Genomic DNA, 20,224 nt, shown 5'->3' with positions numbered 1-20,224 from the left:
TAAGTTAAGAGACTGAGAAGGAGCATAGAGTAGAGATGTTATCTGTCCTGGACTATGAATTGCCCCATAAGGAATGGGTCACAATATCACCGTACCCTATCATTAAAGATACACTGACGAAGAACTGGGAATCTCCCCTCTCAATGCAGGTCGCACCTAAGAAGGTGGATTATGCAGTATTGTATCCAGAAGGCTCCCAGATTCGAGGGGGCCCAACTGCCTTACCGCTCTTTGGTTGTCAAGTCCACCCTCAAGCTAGGAGCTTCATGCCTCAGCTTCCCCAGGTAGAGAGGCTCACACTCTAGACTCGTTTGGGAGGAAAACGTTTCAGGCCTCAATGCTTATTGCCCACATCCAGTCCTACCAGCTCTACACGAGTCTCTACAATCTTTGCTACACATTACACCAAGTCTTAAGATTCTCTCCCACAGGAGCAGGCTGCAGAACTTTACCAGTTGGCCAGTAAGCAGCTGGAGTGTAGGAAATATCTGGTCAGGGGTGCATACGATTCTTTTGACATTGTGTCCAGATTCTCTGCCATGGGCGTGGGTTTGCGCAGACTCTCATGGCTGCATGTCTGACCTAGAACCAGCGGTTCAGGAGAGGTTGGCGGACATACCTTGTCAAGGCAACAGTCTTTTGGGGGACATGGTGGAAGAGGTCACTGACCTCATAAAGAAACATACTGATACCATCCAGACCCTGTCTCGGCAACCTCCAGCTGCAGCCTCTTCATCTAGGAGGTTTTTTACATTTTATTTTTTTTATTTTTGTAACTCTTGTTTATTGACACTGGAGATAATTATACAGTTGGAAACGTAAAACTGCAGGTGATCCAACCGTTAAATCAGCTACAGATAACATAACAATATCACAGTGTCCTGAATTAAACAATAGCTATTCCCTGTCCCACGAACCCCTACATCCCCCCAAAACCCCCCTTTCAGGAATTCAGAATTCTACTGTGTGCTGTTGGAGTGAGCGAGTCCCAGAAGGGTGCCCATGTCTTACAAAACATGTCCCCCCTTCTGGAAGCCAAGTTTCATATTCCCTTCCTTTCCAGTGAGCAAAGGTGGATCATAGATGAGCGCCAGTGTGACACTGTTGGGTATTCTGGGTGCAACCATATTTGTAGAATCAGTTTTTTCGCCTTGAGAATAGAGCATTTTAAAAAGGTCTTCAATCCTGTGGGTGCAATGCCCTGTAACTTGAAAACGTTAAATAATTGGCCTGGGGCTGGGTGCCAGGTAAACCTCCCAAGATTAGAGACATGTAAGTTCAATTCCCTCCAAAAGATGTGCACTGGAGGACAAGTCAAAAACATATGACTCAGGTGGGCACCTCCACTAGAGCACTTGGGACAGTTATCAGTATCTCGTAAAGTGGCTTGAAAGGCGCTGTGTGGAGGTATGTATAATCAAAATACAAATTTTAATTGTAGTTCTCACCAGCTGGCATTCTCTGTCAGGCGGTAGATTGTCAACAAGCAGGTGCGCACTTGTTCAGGTTGGAGACCCACCCCCAGATCCGAATTCCATTGTTGAATCACAAGAGAATAATCATATTGTTTAATAGAATCCCTTGGGTTGGAATGGAAGAACGTCAATGGGATAATCAGCTGGGCATCCAGTCCCAGCATTGCGTGGAAACATTCCCAGGACTCTAAAGTCAAAGAGGCCATTGGCAAGCAACGAACATAATAACTTAGTTGTCTGTGGTCTAATTTCAAATCTTTGCCGAGAGCTTTAAAAGTTTTAAAAGTTCCCCGCTCTGACAATACATGATATAGGTAATGAATCTCCTGGGAGGGTACATTGTTGGAAAGATGGGGAGGAACAACCTACAGGGAATGCAGGGTTACCTCGTATGGGAAGCAAAGGAAAAACCTCATTATTCAAGGAGTAAAATTTACAAAGCCAGCACCAAGTTTGGCCCAAAGGCCGAAAAACAAAGGAGACGGGCCACAAAGGGAGTGTCTTGTCCACAGGAGCTTGAAGCATGTTGAAACCACCTTCTCAGTGTGCTTCTGCGGCTAAGAAAGCAAATAGAATGTTAGGTATTATTAGGAAAGGAATGGAAAAAAAATGAGGATGTTATAATGCCTTTGTATTGCTCCATGGTTTGACTGCACTTTGAGTATTGTGTTCAATTCTGGTCGCTGCATCTCAAAAAAGATATAGTGGAATTAGAAAAGGTGCAGAGAAGGGTGACGAAAATGAAAGGGGATGGGACGACTTCCCTATGAGGAAAGGCTAAAGTGGCTAGGGCTGCTCAGCTTGGAGAAAAGGCGGCTAAGGGAAGCTATGATAGAGGTCTATAAAATGAGTGGATTGAAATGGGTAGATGTGAAGCGTCTGTTTACGCTTTCCAAAAATACTAGGACTATGGGCCATGTGATGAAGCTACAAAGTAGTAAATTTAAAACGAATCGGAGAAAATCTTCACTCAACGTGTAATTAAACTCTGGAATTTGTTGCCGGAGAATGTGGTAAAGGCGATTAACTTAGAGTTTAAAAAAGGTTTGGATGTCTTCGTAAAGGAAAAGTCCATAGACCATTATTAAATTGGGGAAAATTCACTATTTCAGGGATAAGCAGCATAAAATGTTTTGCACTTTTTTGGGGATCTTGCCAGGTATTTGTGACCTATGTTGGCCACTGTTGGAAACAGGATGCTGGGCTTGATGGATCTTTGGTCTTTCCCAATATGGCAATACTTATGTGCTTATGATGTTTTCCATTATTTTTTCTGTGTTTGGTGGCCATTTTGATTCTCTTCTGTAATCTACAGGATGCTTATATAAACTTCTTCAGTACTTTTCTATTTCTCAGATATTGGGGATTCTTCTGCATGTAGTGATTTTATTTTTGCACCTCTACGTGTTTTCAAGGAGGAGTTTTTATTTTTCTGACTTATGCAGCAAAAATCAGTGAGACCTACCGATATTGTAACCAGTTTATTGCTGCAGTATCATTTGTTGACTAATATTTATTTATTTGTATCCCACATATCCCCACTTATTTATAGGCTCAGTGTACCTTATATAGTACCGGAGAGGCGTTTACAGACTCCGGTGAGAACAAATACAAAGTGGTGATGTGGTAAGATGAAGTTCATGTGGCATAGCCACATTAGGGACACGTACATCGGAAGAGTTACGTTTTGTCCGTTACGTACTTTAGTTTTGTTGTGTTGCAGGGATCAGGCATTTAAGTTGGATTGGTGGGGTATGCCTTTTTGAACAGGCTAGTTTTTAGTGATTTCCTGAAGTTTAGATGGTCATACGTCAATTTCAAGGCTTTTGGCAGTGCGTTCCATAGTTGTGTGCTTATGTAGGAGAAGCTGGATGCGTAAGTAGATTTGTATTTAAGTCCTTTGCAGCTTGGGTAGTCCAGATTTAGATAGATCGTGTTGATTCTGATGTGTTTCTAGTTGGTAAGTCAATCAAGTCTGTCATGTATCCCGGGGCTTCACCATAGATAATCTTGTGGACCAAGGTACAGATTTTGAAGGCAATCAAGCTAATTTTCAAAGCACTTAGCCTCCCAAAGTTCCATAGAAACCTATGGAACTTAGCCTCCCAAAGTGCTTTGAAAATATGCCTCTGTGTTCTTTCATTGGGAGCCAGTGTAGTTTTTCGTGGAGGGGTTTTATGCTTTCAAATCGCGTTTTTCCGAATATAAGCTTGTTTTGAGCGGTCTGGAGTTTCTTTAAGGTTTGTTCTTTGCATCCTGCATATATTCCATTGCAGTAGTCTACGTGGCTTAGCACCATTGATTGTATCAGGTTGCGGAATGTTTCCCTCGGGAAGAATTGTTTCAGGCATTTGAGTTTCCACATTGAGTGGAACATTTTCTTTGTTGTGGATGCCACTTGGCTCTCTAGTTTTAAGTTGCGGTCTATTGTAATGCCGAGGATTTTCAGGCTGTCTGATATAGGAAGGGTGTAGTCTGGGGTGTTGATACTTGTGGGATTGTCCGTGCTGTGTTGGGATGAGAAGATGAGCCAATGTTTTTTCTTTATTGAGTTTTAGTTGAAATGCATTTGCCAATGAGTCCATGATGTTCAAGCTGAGTTTGATTTCATTGGTGATTTCAGTCAGTTCGGTATTGTACGGAATGTATGTTATGACATCATCTGCATATATGGAAGGGTTGAGGCCTTGGTTGGATAAGGATTTTGCTAGTGGAGTCATCATTAGATTGAAGAGTATCTGTGATAGCGGTGATCCTTGTGGTACTCCACAGTCTGCTTTCCACGGTGGTGATATGCTTGAGTTTGATTTTACTCGGAATGTTCTTGTGGTTAGCAAGCCCTTGATCCAGCTAAGTATGTTTCCACCAATCCTGAGTTTGTCTAGTAATCTTATTAATATATTATGGTTTACCATGCCAAATGCACTAGACATATCGAATTGGAGGAGGAGGATGTTTTTTCCTGTTGCTATTTCCTGTTTGAATTTGGCTAGGAGAGTGATTAGTACTGTTTCAGTACTGTGGAGGGGGTGAAAACCTGACTGTGATTCATGTAGTATTGAATGTTTGTTTATGTAATTTGTTTAGTTACCATGCTTTCAATCAGTTTTCCAATGGGATCTGTGCTACTGGACGGTAGTTAGTGATTTCATTTGTTTTCTTGGTATCTTTTGGTATCGGGGTGAGTAAGATATTGCCATTTTCCTTAGGGAAGAGACCTTGCTGAAGCATGTAGTTCAGGTGGGATATGAGGTCTCTTATGAAGCGGTTAGGGGCGGATTTCATTAGGTAGCTGGGACAGATATCCAGTTTGCAGTGTGTGTTGGAGAACCTGCTGATCGCCTGGGTAACTGATTCTGTGGTAAGGAGGGTGAAGTTTAACCAGGTCCAGTCAGCCGGTTATTCTCCAGTGGTTGGGTCCAGCTCATTAAGGAAGTTTTCGATGTCAGTCGTGTCCTGAGGTAGCGTGTTGCGTAGTTTTACAATTTTTTCGTTGAAATACTTAGCAAGTTCATCTGCAGATGGGATGTTTGTATTCGTTGTAGTGACCGGGTTGGTGTCTAGGAGCTTGTTCAGCAGTTGGTATAGTTTCTTTGTGTCTTTGTAATCTGTCCCTATTTTAGTTTTATAGAATGATCTTTTGGTCTGTCTTATTGCGTATTTGTATTTTCTTTGTATTTGTTTCCAGGCGTTAAGTGTTTATGTTCATCTTTTTTTTTTTTTCCATGCTCGTTCGAGTTTCCTGGTGTGTGTTTTTAGCTTTTTCAGTTCATCGTTGAACCATGGTATCGATTTATGCTTGTGTGAGGTTCTAGTTCATAAGGTGCTATTTTGTCTACTATGCTTTTGCATCTTTTATCCCATTCTGTGAGGTAGTAAATGGAGTCTGTGTTGACCATTCGTTATTGTATATTAGTTGCCAGAATGTTTTTGTGTCTATTTGACCTCTTATGCTGTAGGAAGTGTGTTCGTTGTGGACCCTTCTTCCACCAATGCAGGGACAGGCTTAGTTTATAGTGGTTGGTCCATGGGGTTTCTGTCCATTTGATATCGGTTATTATTAAGTTAACCCTCTACAATAATTCTTTAAAACCTGAAATAAATAGGGTGTTCAAGGTCAGTATTAAATCATCTCTTCCCTCTTAAAGAAAAAAAAAGGGGGGGGGACCCTGTTGTAGGCTAAATATTTAGTATTCTGGTTTTTCCTAAAAAAAAAATCTCGACAACCTTCTTGGTGCTTGAATAGATTGACTTCATGTCTTTTTTTTTTTTTTTTTTTTTTTTAGTAACTGTTCCTGTAGGCTTGTTTATGGTTCTGCCTGCAAATTGATATATCTTCTGCTGAAATAAGTAAGAGCTGGCATAGTTTTATGTTAAATTGTACCTGCTGTACACCACTTTGGGTTAATCTCTTCATAAAGGCGGTTAATAAATCCCAATAAATTAGAGCCTATAGCATTTTCTAATAACTGTTTGTACGTACGGTTTTCAAGATGAACTTCCATTTATTTAACTTTGGCATAATTTCTTTTCATTGTCTTTCAGTCCAATCTGCTTTGATATGATCGAAGAAGCTTACATGACGAAATGTGGACACAGTTTCTGGTAATTGTTCATTCTTTTCTACCTGTCACCCAGTGTGCTGTCCTGCTGTTAGGTCCCTGTTTACTAAGGCGCGTTTGCGTGCACTAATGCTAGACACCCATATATTCCTATGGGTGTCTCTAGTGTTAGCGCACTCTAAAAACATTAGTGCCTACTGCACGGCTTGGTAAGCAGGGCCCTTGGAGCAACAGGCTGCTGTACTTGTAAATAGGAGTGTTTTGTTTTTTTTTAATGTATGAGAATGATCTGGTTGCTAGTAGCTAAATTTTTCAGATTGTTTTTGGTGGATTAATGTAGATATATGGGGGGTGGGGTGAGACCAATCTAGTTCCAACACAAGGGCAAAACGTTTGAGTTATACAACTGATTTGATTGTCCTGTGTTTCGGAACTGGAGGTGCCTGCCTCAGGAGTCAAAACAATTCAGCGCTTCATAAGTAGATATTCGATTTTTCAGTATTATTTTCAATATTGGAAGTTTTGGATGGTGTAACACCGTCCTGAGGCAAGTGTCTCTAGCGCTGAAATGCAGGACTGCATCGAGTCAGTCGTATAATTCAATAAGGGGCACTTTTACAAAGAGGCTGTAAGCCCAACGCGGGCTTTCTGCATGCTAATCTGGCCCTGGCAGTAGTTCCAGCCCAGTGCACACCATTTCTCGCGCTAGGGAAAATACACTGTATTTTTTATCAGTGCTGTAACCCGCCAGTAATTTACTGCCGGGTTAATGCAGGAGCCCCTACCACCACCTCAGTGGGTGGCAGTAAGTGCTCCCTCTTGCATGGCCACATGGTATGATCAATGTTACTGCATCACCAGGGCTATTTTCAGCCTTTTTTTTTTTTACCTGCTGCTGTAAAAAGGGCCTTAGCGTGCGGCAAAAACAGCCCACGCTGCTAGCGCAGGGCCCTTTTTACTGTAGCTTGGTAAAAGGACCCCTTAATGTTTTGCCCTTCTGTTGGAACTAGATTGGTCTCTTCTCCCCCTCCCCATTTCTTTTTGTTTTGTTTGTACGTTTGGGGGTTCTTTTTCTCAATTTGATATATGGAAAAATGCCATCAAGATGAAGCCCTGATAGCTGCATTTTTCCTAAATTCTGTATAATGTTGGGGCTACACAGTGACATTCTATTTTTTTCTTACATTTAAGACTTTTTGCTAAGCTGCATTAATGCGCTTAATGCAAGAAAAATGGTCTAAAGTGGGACATGCTAAAGCGTTCTGTGTTAATTTTGTCATCTGAGCGCATTGTAATTTATTTATTTTTAAAGTGTTTCCCCAAGGTGGGAGTTCTCAACACCACCTAAATAGGAGGCAGTAAGTTCACCCTTGTCAGTGGGTTTTTTTTTTTTTAATGGTCACATGCTAATGCTAACGTTAGCATATGACAAAACCAGTGGCTGATTTTATCATAAATTAATGGATCCTACCTCCGTATACACACTCTTATTACAGGTATCCAATAGTTCTCAGGTAGATAAATTTCAAAAGATCCAATAATCACAGTCACTTATATTATCTTCACTATATATTGGTGACCTCAGCGGTGCTCATTGCTAATACATGGACATAGCAATGTACCCAGCACCCACCTCTTCATCGGCTAACTCGATTAACTTATTTACTTTTTGATGTTATTTTTTGCTTATAAATACTCATCTTTGTATGTCAAACCCACCTCCAGACTAGATGCAGAGCATGGTACTCTTCATTAAGAGAGGCCCGTGTGTGGTTCAGTGCTGCTGCTGGGCTTTTTTTTATGTATGTGGTGGGGGGGGGGGGGGTGGGGGGGGGGGGGTTTGAAGGGCTTCAGGGTCTTCTCCCAGATGGGCAAAGCAGCTCAGAGCAGATTTGGGTTCGGTAGAGCCCAAGGTGGGTCTCCTGTTTTGTCCCAGAGAGCCTGGATGCATCCTTCCTACTAGAAGACTATGTTATGAGATTGAACCCAGAACCTTCCCAGGTGAACAGGCTGTGCATTTCTCAGTCATTAAGCTATTTAGGAAGGAAGAGCTCCCTAGCCTCATTGATGCTGTTGAGGAGGCATTTCAGCTGTCTTCTGCTTCGTGCTGGAGCTGAACAAAGGGGACCCACTTCTGGAGGGCGTAGTGAGGGCCTTTCTCTTCCACAGAATGCTCACACAAGTGATGCTGGTGGAGTGGAAGTCCACTGCAAATAGGGGTTGTGAAGTCACCAGCGCATGCTGCGCCTTTCCCGGGGCAACCACGGAAGCCACTGCTGATACTCCTGAGGTAGCAGCGACCACCTGCTCAACAGCGAGTGCTGCAGAGGATGCATGTGGGCTGTCACCCACAGTACCATGCCCAGAGTGGCTGCCATGGACCCCAGGATCCAAACATAATCCCAAGCTCGGGGACTCGCCAATCTGAACAGGATGGGCACTTGCATCTGACACTTGTCCCGCCGAGGGTCCGGTAAGAAGACTGCCGCCATGTCGAAGCGAACCACCAAATATTTCAAGGACTGGGACGGGACTAGATGACGTTTCAAGAGGTTGATCACCCATCCCAGAGACTGCAGCAGCGACATGACCCAGTCAATGTCCTGGCAACTTTCCTGCTCTGAGGCTCAACCAGTCATCGAGATAGGGATGCACGAGATCCCTTCCGAAGGAACGCCACCACCATAACCTTGGAGAAGGTATGAGGAGCCATTGGTAGGCCAAAGAGCAGGGCTTGAAACTGAAAGTGTCGACCGAGAAGCGCAAAATGAAGGTATCGCTGATGTGCAGGCCAAATGGGAATGTTCAAGTTAGCCTCCTTGAGGTCCAAAGCCGTAAGGAACTCTCCCGGTTGCTTCATCGCCGCCACCACCACAGACTGCAGGTCTTCCATGTGGAAATGTCTGACCTTCAGAAATTGGTTTACCTTCCAGAGGTCTAAGATGGGGTGGTAGGAACCCCTTTCCTGGGGACGATGAAGTAAATGGAATACTGGCCCTGACACACTTTGCTGAGAGGCACCGGCACTAACGCCCCCAGGTCTAGCAGGGACTGCAGTATGGCCTGGACTGCGCAACTCCTAGCTGACATGGAGTGCTGCGACTCCAAGAAAAAAAATCTTCAACAGGAGAGGAAAATTCAAGTCAGTAAGTCTCTGATAAAATCCAAAACTCAGTGATCTGCGGTGATCTCAGCCCACTCCTTGTAAAAAGAGTAAGCCGACCACTTACCTGGCACGGAGGAGTGCCCTGCATTACCCTGATGGGTCTTGGGCTCCATGGGCTGCATGTCCCCCCCCCACCCGAAAGAAAGAATGCTGCTGGAATTGGGGATGCTGGAAAGCAATGGAGGAACGGCCTGGCCGGTACTGCCAGCCGAGGCCTTGACACCCCGGACTGCAAAATACACTTGGGCTTATCCTCCAGGAGCTGCCGAGATATAATCGCCCAAATCCTTCACCAGCTTTTCTAGATCCTCCCCAAAGAGCAGTTTGCCATGAAAAGGCAGCTTAGAGAGCTGCTGTCCTATCAGTTGTCCAATGACTCAACCACAACAGATGACGGGAAGTGACCGCCAGAGCCATTTCTTTGGCCAAGGTATGCAACAAAGCATACAAGGAGTCCACTAAATGCACTAGACCCGACTCCTCCAGTTAGGGCATAGTGGCTGCCAAGGTGGAGGGAGAATACCGATCCTGTTCCAGCGCCTGCATAAGAACTACAGATAGAAGTTTGAAGGAGCAGAGTGAAAACCTCGAAAGAGCACTTCAAAGTAGCCTCCAGTGGCCTATCCTGCATGTCCTTCAACGCCACTCCACCCTCCACCAGGATAGTGGTCTTTAGGGCATCTACCTTAGGAAGGGAAAATTTATCTGCCTTATCCTGACATAGCTTTTGCCACATTCAAACCCCCATTGGGATCAGTCCTTTGAGCATAATAAGCTCTTGAATGGTCTTGTGCACCGTAAACACACACGGGACGGTTTCTGTGTGCTCACCATCTTAAGGTTCACCGATGCTGCAGCGGAGTGGAGGAGTAGCCTAGTGGTTAGTGCAGTGGACTTTGATCCTGGGGAACTGAGTTCGATTCCCACTGCAGCTCCTTGTGACTCTGGGCAAGTCACTTAACCCTCCATTGCCCCTGGTACAAAATAAGTACCTGAATATGTAAACCGCTTTGAATGTAGTTGCAAAAAAAAAAAAAAACCTCAGAAAGGCGGTATATCAAGTCCCATTTCCCTTCCCTTTGCTTCTGGATCAAAGATATTCAACACTTCCAAAGTCCGAGAGAATTCCTTTCTATGGAAATTGCAGATAGCCATGAGGTCAGGTTCTTCCTAAGAAGCTCCCCTTCCTCTAATTCAACTAGCCGTGCAGGGCGCAAAGATTCCCCTGATAAAACTTCCAGGGAAGGGGAAATGGGGTCCAATGACCCCACTCAGACATGGAGGTCATCCGCTGCCGCTTTTGTATTGGGTCCCTTTACGAAGGCTGCAAGGACTGTCCCAAGACCCCTGTGGGGCCAATCGAGGCAAATCCAACCTGCACTAGTGGAGACAGAGGTAGGGCACGTTTTAACAAATAGTCCTGGTATAAGCGCAGCACAAATTCTGATGAAAAAAATTTCCCAGAACCCAGATACCCAGAAACAATACATGGAGCTCCCACAATCACCGAAAAAGAAACCCCCTGAGTGGTACCACCAGAACTCAAATCCTGAAGCAATGCACAGCAAAAAGGGTCTGTGTCAGACACTTTCACCGTTGCCTGTCCAGCGGGAACTGCATTGGCGGGAGAAAACAAAATGGTGTGCGTGCCAGGCGCATCAGGATGAGAGAGCGCGACATTGGGAGAAAGTAACAACATTGTCTCTCTCGCCCTCAGAGCACCCTGTAGAACAGAGCACCACCGCCGCCTGACTTTTCCCGCAGCGGGGAGCACCTCTTAAGTCTCCACTGCCATGCTCCCCTGCACACACCCGCTAGACTCCTGATGCAATAATACAAATAAAAAAGTTGAAAGGAGCCACTCACCACAGCCGTGGGAAGTCGGATGCTCACAAACAAACACGCTAGGCTCAGTAGCAGGAAGGACCTGTTTGCTCCACCACCTGCCTGCTTGTCTGCCTTTTTTGTAAACATTGGTTTTCTGGTTGCTCTTAAGTTTGTGAGGAAGGCTGCTGCCAAGAAAGATACCGCAGGGACAATAGGGAGAAGGGATACATGGGTGTGGCAGGGGCCCAGACAGTCGGTGGTGCCACCTGGCCAAACACCCCCTGGCTCAACTTGCCAGTAGCTGACCCAGGAGCTCCCCAAACATGAAGAATCCAGGAGCTGTTGAGAAGCTGTCCACTGTCTGCTGGAGATAGTGATATACTGACAGAGGGGCTGATTGTCCACTATCACAGTATTCTTCAGTACAGTATTTTCTATCTCCACCTGCTGGTAAATGGATACAACCTACCAGTTAACAGGTAAAGCATAATTTTAACCTTCACTGTATCTGATGTGTAGGTCTGTAGGTCTGAATTCCTTTATAATAGACTCCCACCAGGCACACATTTATAGAATTACCCCATGATGACTAACTCTCCTAAGTCACGCAACAGTGCTGACACAGTCCATGCCTTAGCACACGGCAGAATGATCTGGTTAACATTTGTGATGAGAACTAGCAAATTGCCACAGAAACACAGACACCAAACCCAAGGACTCGCTATAATTGAGCCAGTTAACAATGTATGGCCAAGTAGGTTTAGTATGAAGGTTCCATTAACTTTCTCATGGTATCTGGGTGCACATACTGCGGAATTTAGCCTGTCTGTTTTTCCTGCACTCTTTTTCCTGTAGAAGTCAGTGGTAGTGATCGGTGGCGGTGGCAACAACAGGTGACGAATCAGACAGCCTGGTCATGCCAACCCAAACCCTCTCTAATGTTGCTTGTCTATGCAGAAGCAGGAAATAACATCAGAAGACTCACGGGTGCTCCTAACAGGCTGTCTGAATCACTGTCACACCTCTGCCAACCACTTCAGAAGAAATCTTATAATGCCAAGAGATGCATGTGGGAAAGAGGAACCCGAATTATAGCTACGTAATGCAAGGTTCCATATTAGGAGTCGCCGACCAGGAAAGGGATTGTCATTGATGATACGTTGAAATCCTCAGCTCAGTGTGCTGCGGCGGCTAAGAAAGCAAATGGAATGTTAGGTGTTATTAGGAAAGGAATGGAAAACAAATATGAGGACATATTGTGTTCAATTCTGGGCGCCACATCTCAAAAAAGATATAGTAGAATTAGAAAAGGTACAGAGAAGGGTGACAAAAATGATAAAGGGGATGGGAAGACTTTCCTATGAGGAAAGGCTGAAGCGGCTAGGTGCTGTTCAGCTTGGAGAAAAGACGGTTGATGGGAGATATGATAGAGGTCTATAAAATAATGAGCGGAGTGGAACGGTTAGACGTGAATCGCTTGTTTACGCTTTCCAAAAATACTAGGACTAGGGGGCATGCAATGAAGCCACAAAGAAGTAAATTTAAAATGAATTGGCGAAAAAGTTTCTTTACTCAACTTGTAATTAAACTCTGGAATTTGTTGCCAGAGAATGTAGTAAAAGCAGTTAGCTTTTAGCGGATTTAAAGAAGGTTTAGATGGCTTCCTAAAGGAAAAGTCCATAGTCCATTATTAAAATGGACTTAGGGAAAATCCACTGTGTATTTATAGGATAAGCAGCATAAAATTTACTTTTTTGAGATCTTGCCAGATACTTTTGACCAGGATTGGCCACTGTTGGAAACGGGATGCTGAGCTTGATGGACCTTTGGTCTTTCCCAGTATGGCAACTCTCATCTACTGGCTGGGGACAGGACAAGAGTGACAGAAAACTCCTGTGGCATAACTGGGGAGCAGCCATGGCACACTGGTTGAAAAATGCTGTGCTAGATCATGCAAAAACTCGGTCTAATTGTTGCTCAGCAAATTGTTGTTCTATGTGCAATAGCAAGGAGTCTATCCATAATTTGAATATTGAGCCAAGGAAAATTCCAAAAAGGAGAAAGGCAACGAAGTTAACTTCTCCCTTTCTAAACATATACATTAAAAATTAACTTTTTCTGGATTTGGTGGAAATCTGTTTTTATTCACTGTTTTTCTTGTACTTTCTTGTTCAGTTATAAGTGTATTCATCAGAGTCTAGAAGACAATAACCGATGCCCGAAGTGTAACTATGTGGTAGATAACATTGACCATCTGTACCCTAATTTTTTAGGTGAGTTTCAATTTTTCTATCTCTGTATAAGTATGCCTGCTTTGGATAATATTGTTTTGATGTGGATAATGTTTTGATGTGACAGATGGTAGTTAACCAGTTTACCTACTTCCTTGATTGAAAAGGAATTACCCTGCCTGCTAGCTTTTCTCTATCGTTGCAGTACACTTTGCTCTCTTTGGCCAAATGGGCAAGAACATGACTTAAAATCATGGGTGTAGTTTGACAGTTTCATTTGGGGGGGGGGGGGGCAAAGGGTGGGGTGTGCCTCTCTCAGTCTCCTTCAAGGCCTCTCCCCCCCGCCCCCCCCCCCCCCCCGCTGCCATCATAGCACTGGAGTCTTCCAGTGGTGCCTTGTATCACCCTCCCTTGTCTTCCAATCCCCCCGAGCCGCAAGCAGCCTCAGCGAAATCAGCATGCACGCTGCTTTAGACCTGCCCCTGGAGGCCTTTCTGTCTCCTTCAACTTCCTGTTCCCGTGCAGGCGAGAAGCTGTAGGAGATAGAAGGGCCTCCGGGGCAGGTCTAAAGCAGCGTGCGTGCTGCTTTCTCGCAGGGGCTTCCGACGGTTCGGGGGATTGGAGGATGGGGGGTGGCAGCTTTATGGGGGGGGGGGGGTACTTCCACCCTCGCCCCCCAAAACTATGTCCATGCTTAAAATTAAAGTATTCCCTTTGAACCTGTTTAGAAGGGACATAATGGTTGGAAGGGTTTTGGAAAAGATAGCTTTTTTGCCAAAGGTAATACATGCAGGATAGGAAGTAATCCAATTCTGAAAGCTCAAATTGTTAAATCGTATTGGGGAGAATTCATTGAACCTCCAGAGCAGCTGTCTGGTTCATCTTTGACTGTTGTTTTTGTTTTTTTTTTTCTCTTGAGCAGGTCAGTAATGGCTGCTCTTTCTTCCATGCCCTATTGCATCTGGTCTTAGTCTCACTGCTTTTTCCTGCTACTTTAATATGATTTTTTTTCTTTCCTAAGTGAATGAGCTCATCTTGAAGCAGAAGCAAAGATTTGAAGAAAAGCGATTCAAACTGGATCCTTCAGTGAGTAGAGCCTTGTGTATGGAACTGTGAAGCACTTTGTAGCACAGATTGCAGTTTTACCTCAATTTCAGGTGATTGGAATAACACTATTTCCCAGTATGACATACCTTGCATGAAGAACAGGATCTCATTATACAACAATTTAGTGACATGGAATCTAGTGAAAAGTTGTCTTTAAGGGCGCCTGAATCTTTGTAGAAGTGAGGGATGGAGTCCGAGACCAGGAGTCTGCATGAGGGGTGGGGGCAGGAAGGCTTGATGTAACATTGCTACTCTCTCTCTTTAAACAGTCGGATCTTCAGCAGCTCTTTCTGTTCTCCTCTCCACCATTCCCAATGGTTTAGTTAATTCAAAAGTGCAGATAATACTCTGTGGCATAAAACATCATCTAGCCGGCTGTTCTATGTCTACCGCTGCAATGACATACTCTGCTTAGGGTTGTATGTAATGATTTTTGATTTCTTCTAGGAGAAGTCAGAGTCTTAGAGCTTGAATCCAGTGAGGTTAAGATCTGAGATGCAGTCTTGATTGGCAACACAGTACTGTGCCTTATTTGACCTTTTACATTTTGTGACATGCTCTGTGGTCACTGACCATGTAGGTTTTTCCTCAGTCCTGATAGTAACTGTTGAAAGTGAAATCATAGATGAAGCATTACACTGAGGGTTGCAGCAGAGTCCCGTAATATAGAGATCATAGAATGTGACAGGTTACAAATGCAGAAGTAGACACATTGTGAATCAGTACGAAACTTTGCTAGAAAAATGCACTGAAAATATGTAGGGAAAACCTGCCATACCATAGCAGCACTTCCAGACTCAAAAATAATTCCTACCCTTCAAAAAAGCAGCAAGAATTGCACTAGACACTGCGTACTGGAAAAGCAAAACAAACCAGAGTACTATATGTTACCGTACAGAAACTACACTAGCAGAATTTCTCACATCAGTCACATGCAAAACACATTCAATTCATTACCAAATAAAGAATACCTAGCTACGAATTAGAAATGAAAAGCAAAAATTGAAATAGAGGTACAGTAATTTTGTTTGGTCAATTTTGTAAATTTTATCAAGGATACTTGTCTTTGTTGATAGGTGATATAATGTTGATTTCTATCTCCAAAGGAATTGACCTTGATGTTTCTTTGCCCACTAATTTTAGACCTATAGGGGGGGATTCTGTATATGGCACCTGAAAAAATTGGCGCTGAAATCAGTGCCGACTAAGCGTGTTGTATAATCGGTGCCTAGATTTAGGTGCCGATGATAGATTTTGTTTAGTTGATATTTCAGTGCCTAAATCTATGCGCATTCATTTAGAGTGGAGGAGTAGCCTAGTGGTTAGTGCAGCGGACTCTGATCCTGGGGAACTGGGTTTGATTCCCACTGCAGCTCCTTGTGACTCTGGGCAAGTCAATTAACCCGCCATTGTCCCAGGTACAAATAAGTACCTGTATATAATATGTAAACCGCTTTGAATGTAGTTGGAAAAACCACAGAAAGGAGGTATATAAGCCCCTTCCCCCCCATACCAACAAAAATGTGGCATAAATCCCAGCACGTAGATTTAGGCGTACTGGACCATATTCTATAACTAGGCATGTAAATTTCAGAGTGCCCATGAAATGCCCATAACCACACCCCTGTCCATGTGGTTTCACTGCTTAGACGTTATAAAATTATCCCCTAAATGCACAGGGTGGCTATTTGGTTGTTTTTACATACTTTTGCTAAGCATTATTTAGTATAACAAATCACTGTAAGTTGATGTAGCGCTATTAATTGAGGTAAAAGTGTTAACCTCTGTAACCTGTGTACATTGCAGTTCTGGAGACTGCATGCACAAAAATACCTTGTAAAGTGGATTTGGTTTTGGCAGAAACTGAAAACACTGATTTTAGTGTTCCCTAGTCTTCAGAATTGTGTACAGCGCTCTAAACAAGGTCACACCAGAGAATTGTATAGAGTCACTGCCACCTCTTTTTTTTTTTTTTCTGCTGACCATTCCTCTTCCTATGCACATAAGTATCCTTCTGGCTTTTGCCCGTCGTCTTTTCTACCTGTTTGTCTTTCTTTAAGATCATTGGATACAATTGTTCCCAAGTTGCATTCTTTTGTGCACAGAAGTACATTACTATCTGTACTGCTCCCTTGGGCTTTTGTAGCCTGAAATCATGACATTGCACTTTGTAGCATTAAATCTTAGCTGCCGAACTCTAGAGCATTCTTTAAGCTTTGCTGGATCCCTCCTCATGCTGTCCACAACATTAGGGGTGTCTACCCTATTGCAGATTTTGGTATCAACTGCAAAGAGGCAAACCTTATCAAACAGCCCTTCTGCAATGTTACTTGTAGAATGTTTAAAAAAACAAAATTGGACTAAGAACCAGTCTTTGTGGCACACCATTGGTAATGTCCAATTTCCTTAGAGCAGAGGTGAGAACATAAGAGTAACCATACTGGATCAGACCAGTGATCCATCTAGCTCAGTATCCTGTTTTCCAAACCGTGGCCAAGCGAGGTCACAAGTACCTGGCAGAAACCCAATCCGTTGCAACACTCCATACTACAAATCCCAGGGCAAGCAGTTGCTTCCCATGTCTGTCTCAATAGCAGACTATAGACTTTTCCTCCAGGAATTTGTGCAAACCTTTTTTAATCCCAGATACAGTAAGAGTTGTTACCAAATTCTCTGACGTACTGTTTGTCAATTCAAATGAGCTACCAATGATGCCTCAGTAGTGTTGGTTTGAATGTGGCTTAAATGTTCCAAAATTCCAACTCCATTCTCATGATTCATGAGAAGTCTGACCATGTAAATTATGTTGGACAGACTTCTCATAGGCAATAGGCATTAAATCATGCAACATGGATTCTCTGGTGGACTGGCGTAGCAATGAACCATAGAATCCATTCAGAAGTTAACAGTTGCATATAGAAAGTGTGGTAAGTGTCATTGAACACAGCCTCTTGTAGGCTAAGGTGAGGCTGATAGTATCTGTAGGCTAAGGTGAGGCTGATAGTTTGTGTTGTAGGAGGAGCAGTTAAACCATATGGTCTTTACTGGCTCCTTCCTGAAGGATACACACAGATAAGAATTGCTCTGGCTTAATTTTGGCTTAATTCTGCATTCATATCTTTATATCTTTCCTGTTTTTGTTACATACTCTGCTAAAATTGTGATTTGCATGTTCCAGTCCTTAGAGCTGTACACCTGGACATTTCTTCTGGTGAATTTAAGTGCAGCTCTTCAGATAGGTTACAGCGGAGACATTCCTATAGTCTTAAGCTTAAGCCCACCTACCCCAAGATGGACACTTCATAAATAACTTCCCCAAATACACTACTTATCACAAATTAACTCCACCCATATTACAACTGTCTCTGAAAAGAAAATCCCTCATTATCACAGGAATCCCCAGTCTTCTACTCGCCAGCTAAGGATTACTGCTCTAATAATAAGAATCTCAGCCAACAGATCCATAGGCTGCTGTTCTCACTATATCACACCTGTTCATACCCATTTCAACCAATCAGGATGACTTTTATTCTTTGTAATAATTGTGGTGCTTTAGTTTCAAGACCAATTATCTGGAGACTTAAGGCTTGTCCTATCTGTCTGCAGCTCACTAGATTAAAACACGAGCTCAGTAAAGTACCGTATTTTTCGGACTATAAGACGCACTTTTTTCCCCAAAAATTTGGGAGGAAAGTGGGGGGTGCGTCTTATAGTCCGAAGGTAGATTTGGCTGGCTGGCTGGCTGGCCGCCGGCCCTCGGAGTTCGGGATCGCCCTCCCCCCGGCCCTGTCACCACTTCTCCCTACTCACGTCACGCGATCTTCCCTGGTGTTCTAGTGACGTCGGGGCAGGAAAGAGCCCCCTCTTTCCTGCCCAGCGCGCTGCTCTCCATCCTCCTGTATGCAGCCTGACGGTCTCGGCGAGATTTAAAATGGCCGCCGAGAATTGAAGTCTCGGCGGCCATTTGAATCTCGCCGAGACAGTCAGGCTGCATACAGGAGGATGGAGAGCAGCGCGCTGGGCAGGAAAGAGGGGGCTCTTTCCTGCCCCGACGTCACTAGACCACCAGGGAAGATCGCGTGACGTGAGTAGGGAGAAGTGGTGACAGGGCAGGGGGGAGGGCGATCCCGAACTCGGAGGGAGGGATTCGGACAAGACGCACCGGAGCACCTAGGTTTTAGAGGAGGGAAAAAGGAAATTTTTTTTTTCCTATTTCCCTCCTCTAAAACCTAGGTGCGTCTTATGGTCTGGTGCGTCTTATAGTCCGAAAAATAAGGTAAAACAGGAACTAGATGCACTTAAAGCAGCATCTAGGACCGCACAATATCATACTGCACAGAATCATACCAAATTATCACCAATACCACAAAGGATAAAACCACCTAAAAATAGATGGATCACTGTAGGCTCAGGCAGACTTCGTTATGTGACAAGAAAACATCCGACCTCACAAGTGTTACCCCTACAAAATTCTTTTACTTCATTACAGCACTGTGATGTTGTTGAAAACAGAACGGAAGCCAAAGAAAAAATAATAAAAGTGGAACAAAAAGATATGAAGGTACCCAAAGAGAAAAGAAACCCCCAAACTAATGTTGAAATGCATACCAGGAAATGTAGATGGAAAGCGATGACCACAAATGCTCGCAGTCTAAGCAATAAAGTTCATGACCTTCAGGCCCTGATGTTGGAGGCAGACTTGGATGTTGTTGCAGTCACAGAGACGTGGCTAAATGGTTCCCATGAATGGGATGCAAACATACCAGGCTATAATCTATTTAGGAAGGATAGAGAGGGTCGTAAAGGTGGAGGAGTAGCTTTGTATGTGAGGAATGATATCACAGCGACTGAAATGACAGGGACCTGGGGAAAGGAAGAAGCGATATGGATCACCTTAAAAAGAGATGATAGAACCTCTGTCCACGTGGGTGTTGTCTACAGACCTCCGACACAATTGGAGGAATTAGATAAAGACCTGATCGCAGATATTCAAAAGTTGGGAAGCAAGAGAGAGGTGCTGTTGCTGGGAGATTTCAATCTGCCGGATGTAGATTGGAAGGTTCCGTCTGCGGAATCAGAAAGAAGTAGAGGGATCGTGGATGCTTTCCAAAGTGTTTTGCTCAGACAAATGGTGATGGAACCCACGAGGGAGGGAGCAACACTGGATCTGGTGCTCACAAATGGGGATAGCGTGTCAAATATCCGAGTGGGTGCCCACCTGGGCAGCAGTGACCATCAAACGGTTTGGTTTGATATAACAGCTAAAGTGGAGAGCGGCCACTCAAATCTCAAAGTCCTGGATTTCAAGCGTGCTGACTTTAGTAAAATGGGGGAATACCTGAGGAAGGAGATGATGGGCTGGGAGGAAGTACGAGAAGAAGGCTGAAAGAAGCTATAAATAGGGCCACAAACCTTTATGTAAGGAAAGTAAATAAAAGCAAGAGAAAAAGGAAACCGATATGGTTCTCCAAGCAAGTGGTTGAGAAAATAAAGGCTAAAGAGTTGGCGTTCCAGAAATATACAAAAACTAAAGAAAAGGAACACAAGGAGGAATACAGGATGAAACTGAAAGAAGCCAAGAGAGAGATACGACTGGCAAAAGCGCAAGCGGAAGAACAAATGGCTAGAAATGTAAGGAGGGGTGACAAAAATTTCTTCAGGTATATTAGTGAAAGGAGAATGACTAACTAAAAAGGGAATTGTGAGACTAAAAGATACTGCGAACCGCTATGTGGAAAATGATGAAGAAAAAGCAAATTTGCTAAATAGATACTTTTGTTCTGTTTTCACAGAGGAAAATCCTGGAGAAGGACCGCGATGGACTGGAAATAGTACAATTGAGAATGAAGTGGATAG

At 43.8% G+C, this 20,224-nt stretch overlaps 1 protein-coding gene across 1 annotated transcript in view; it reads left to right on the top strand.

Annotated features, from left to right (window-relative positions):
* The window catches only part of COP1 (COP1 E3 ubiquitin ligase), a 478,504-nt gene that overhangs the window by 12,556 nt on the left and 445,724 nt on the right, over nt 1-20,224 (top strand). The window contains exons 2-4 of the mRNA XM_030205657.1: nt 6,021-6,080; nt 13,206-13,303; nt 14,283-14,347. Coding sequence (XP_030061517.1) covers nt 6,021-6,080; nt 13,206-13,303; nt 14,283-14,347 — 223 coding nt within the window. The remainder of the gene's footprint in view (nt 1-6,020; nt 6,081-13,205; nt 13,304-14,282; nt 14,348-20,224) is intronic.

This window comes from Microcaecilia unicolor, chromosome 6, assembly GCF_901765095.1.
Source record: "Microcaecilia unicolor chromosome 6, aMicUni1.1, whole genome shotgun sequence".
Classification (NCBI taxonomy): domain Eukaryota; kingdom Metazoa; phylum Chordata; class Amphibia; order Gymnophiona; family Siphonopidae; genus Microcaecilia; species Microcaecilia unicolor.
This window is presented reverse-complemented; position numbering and strand designations above follow the sequence as displayed.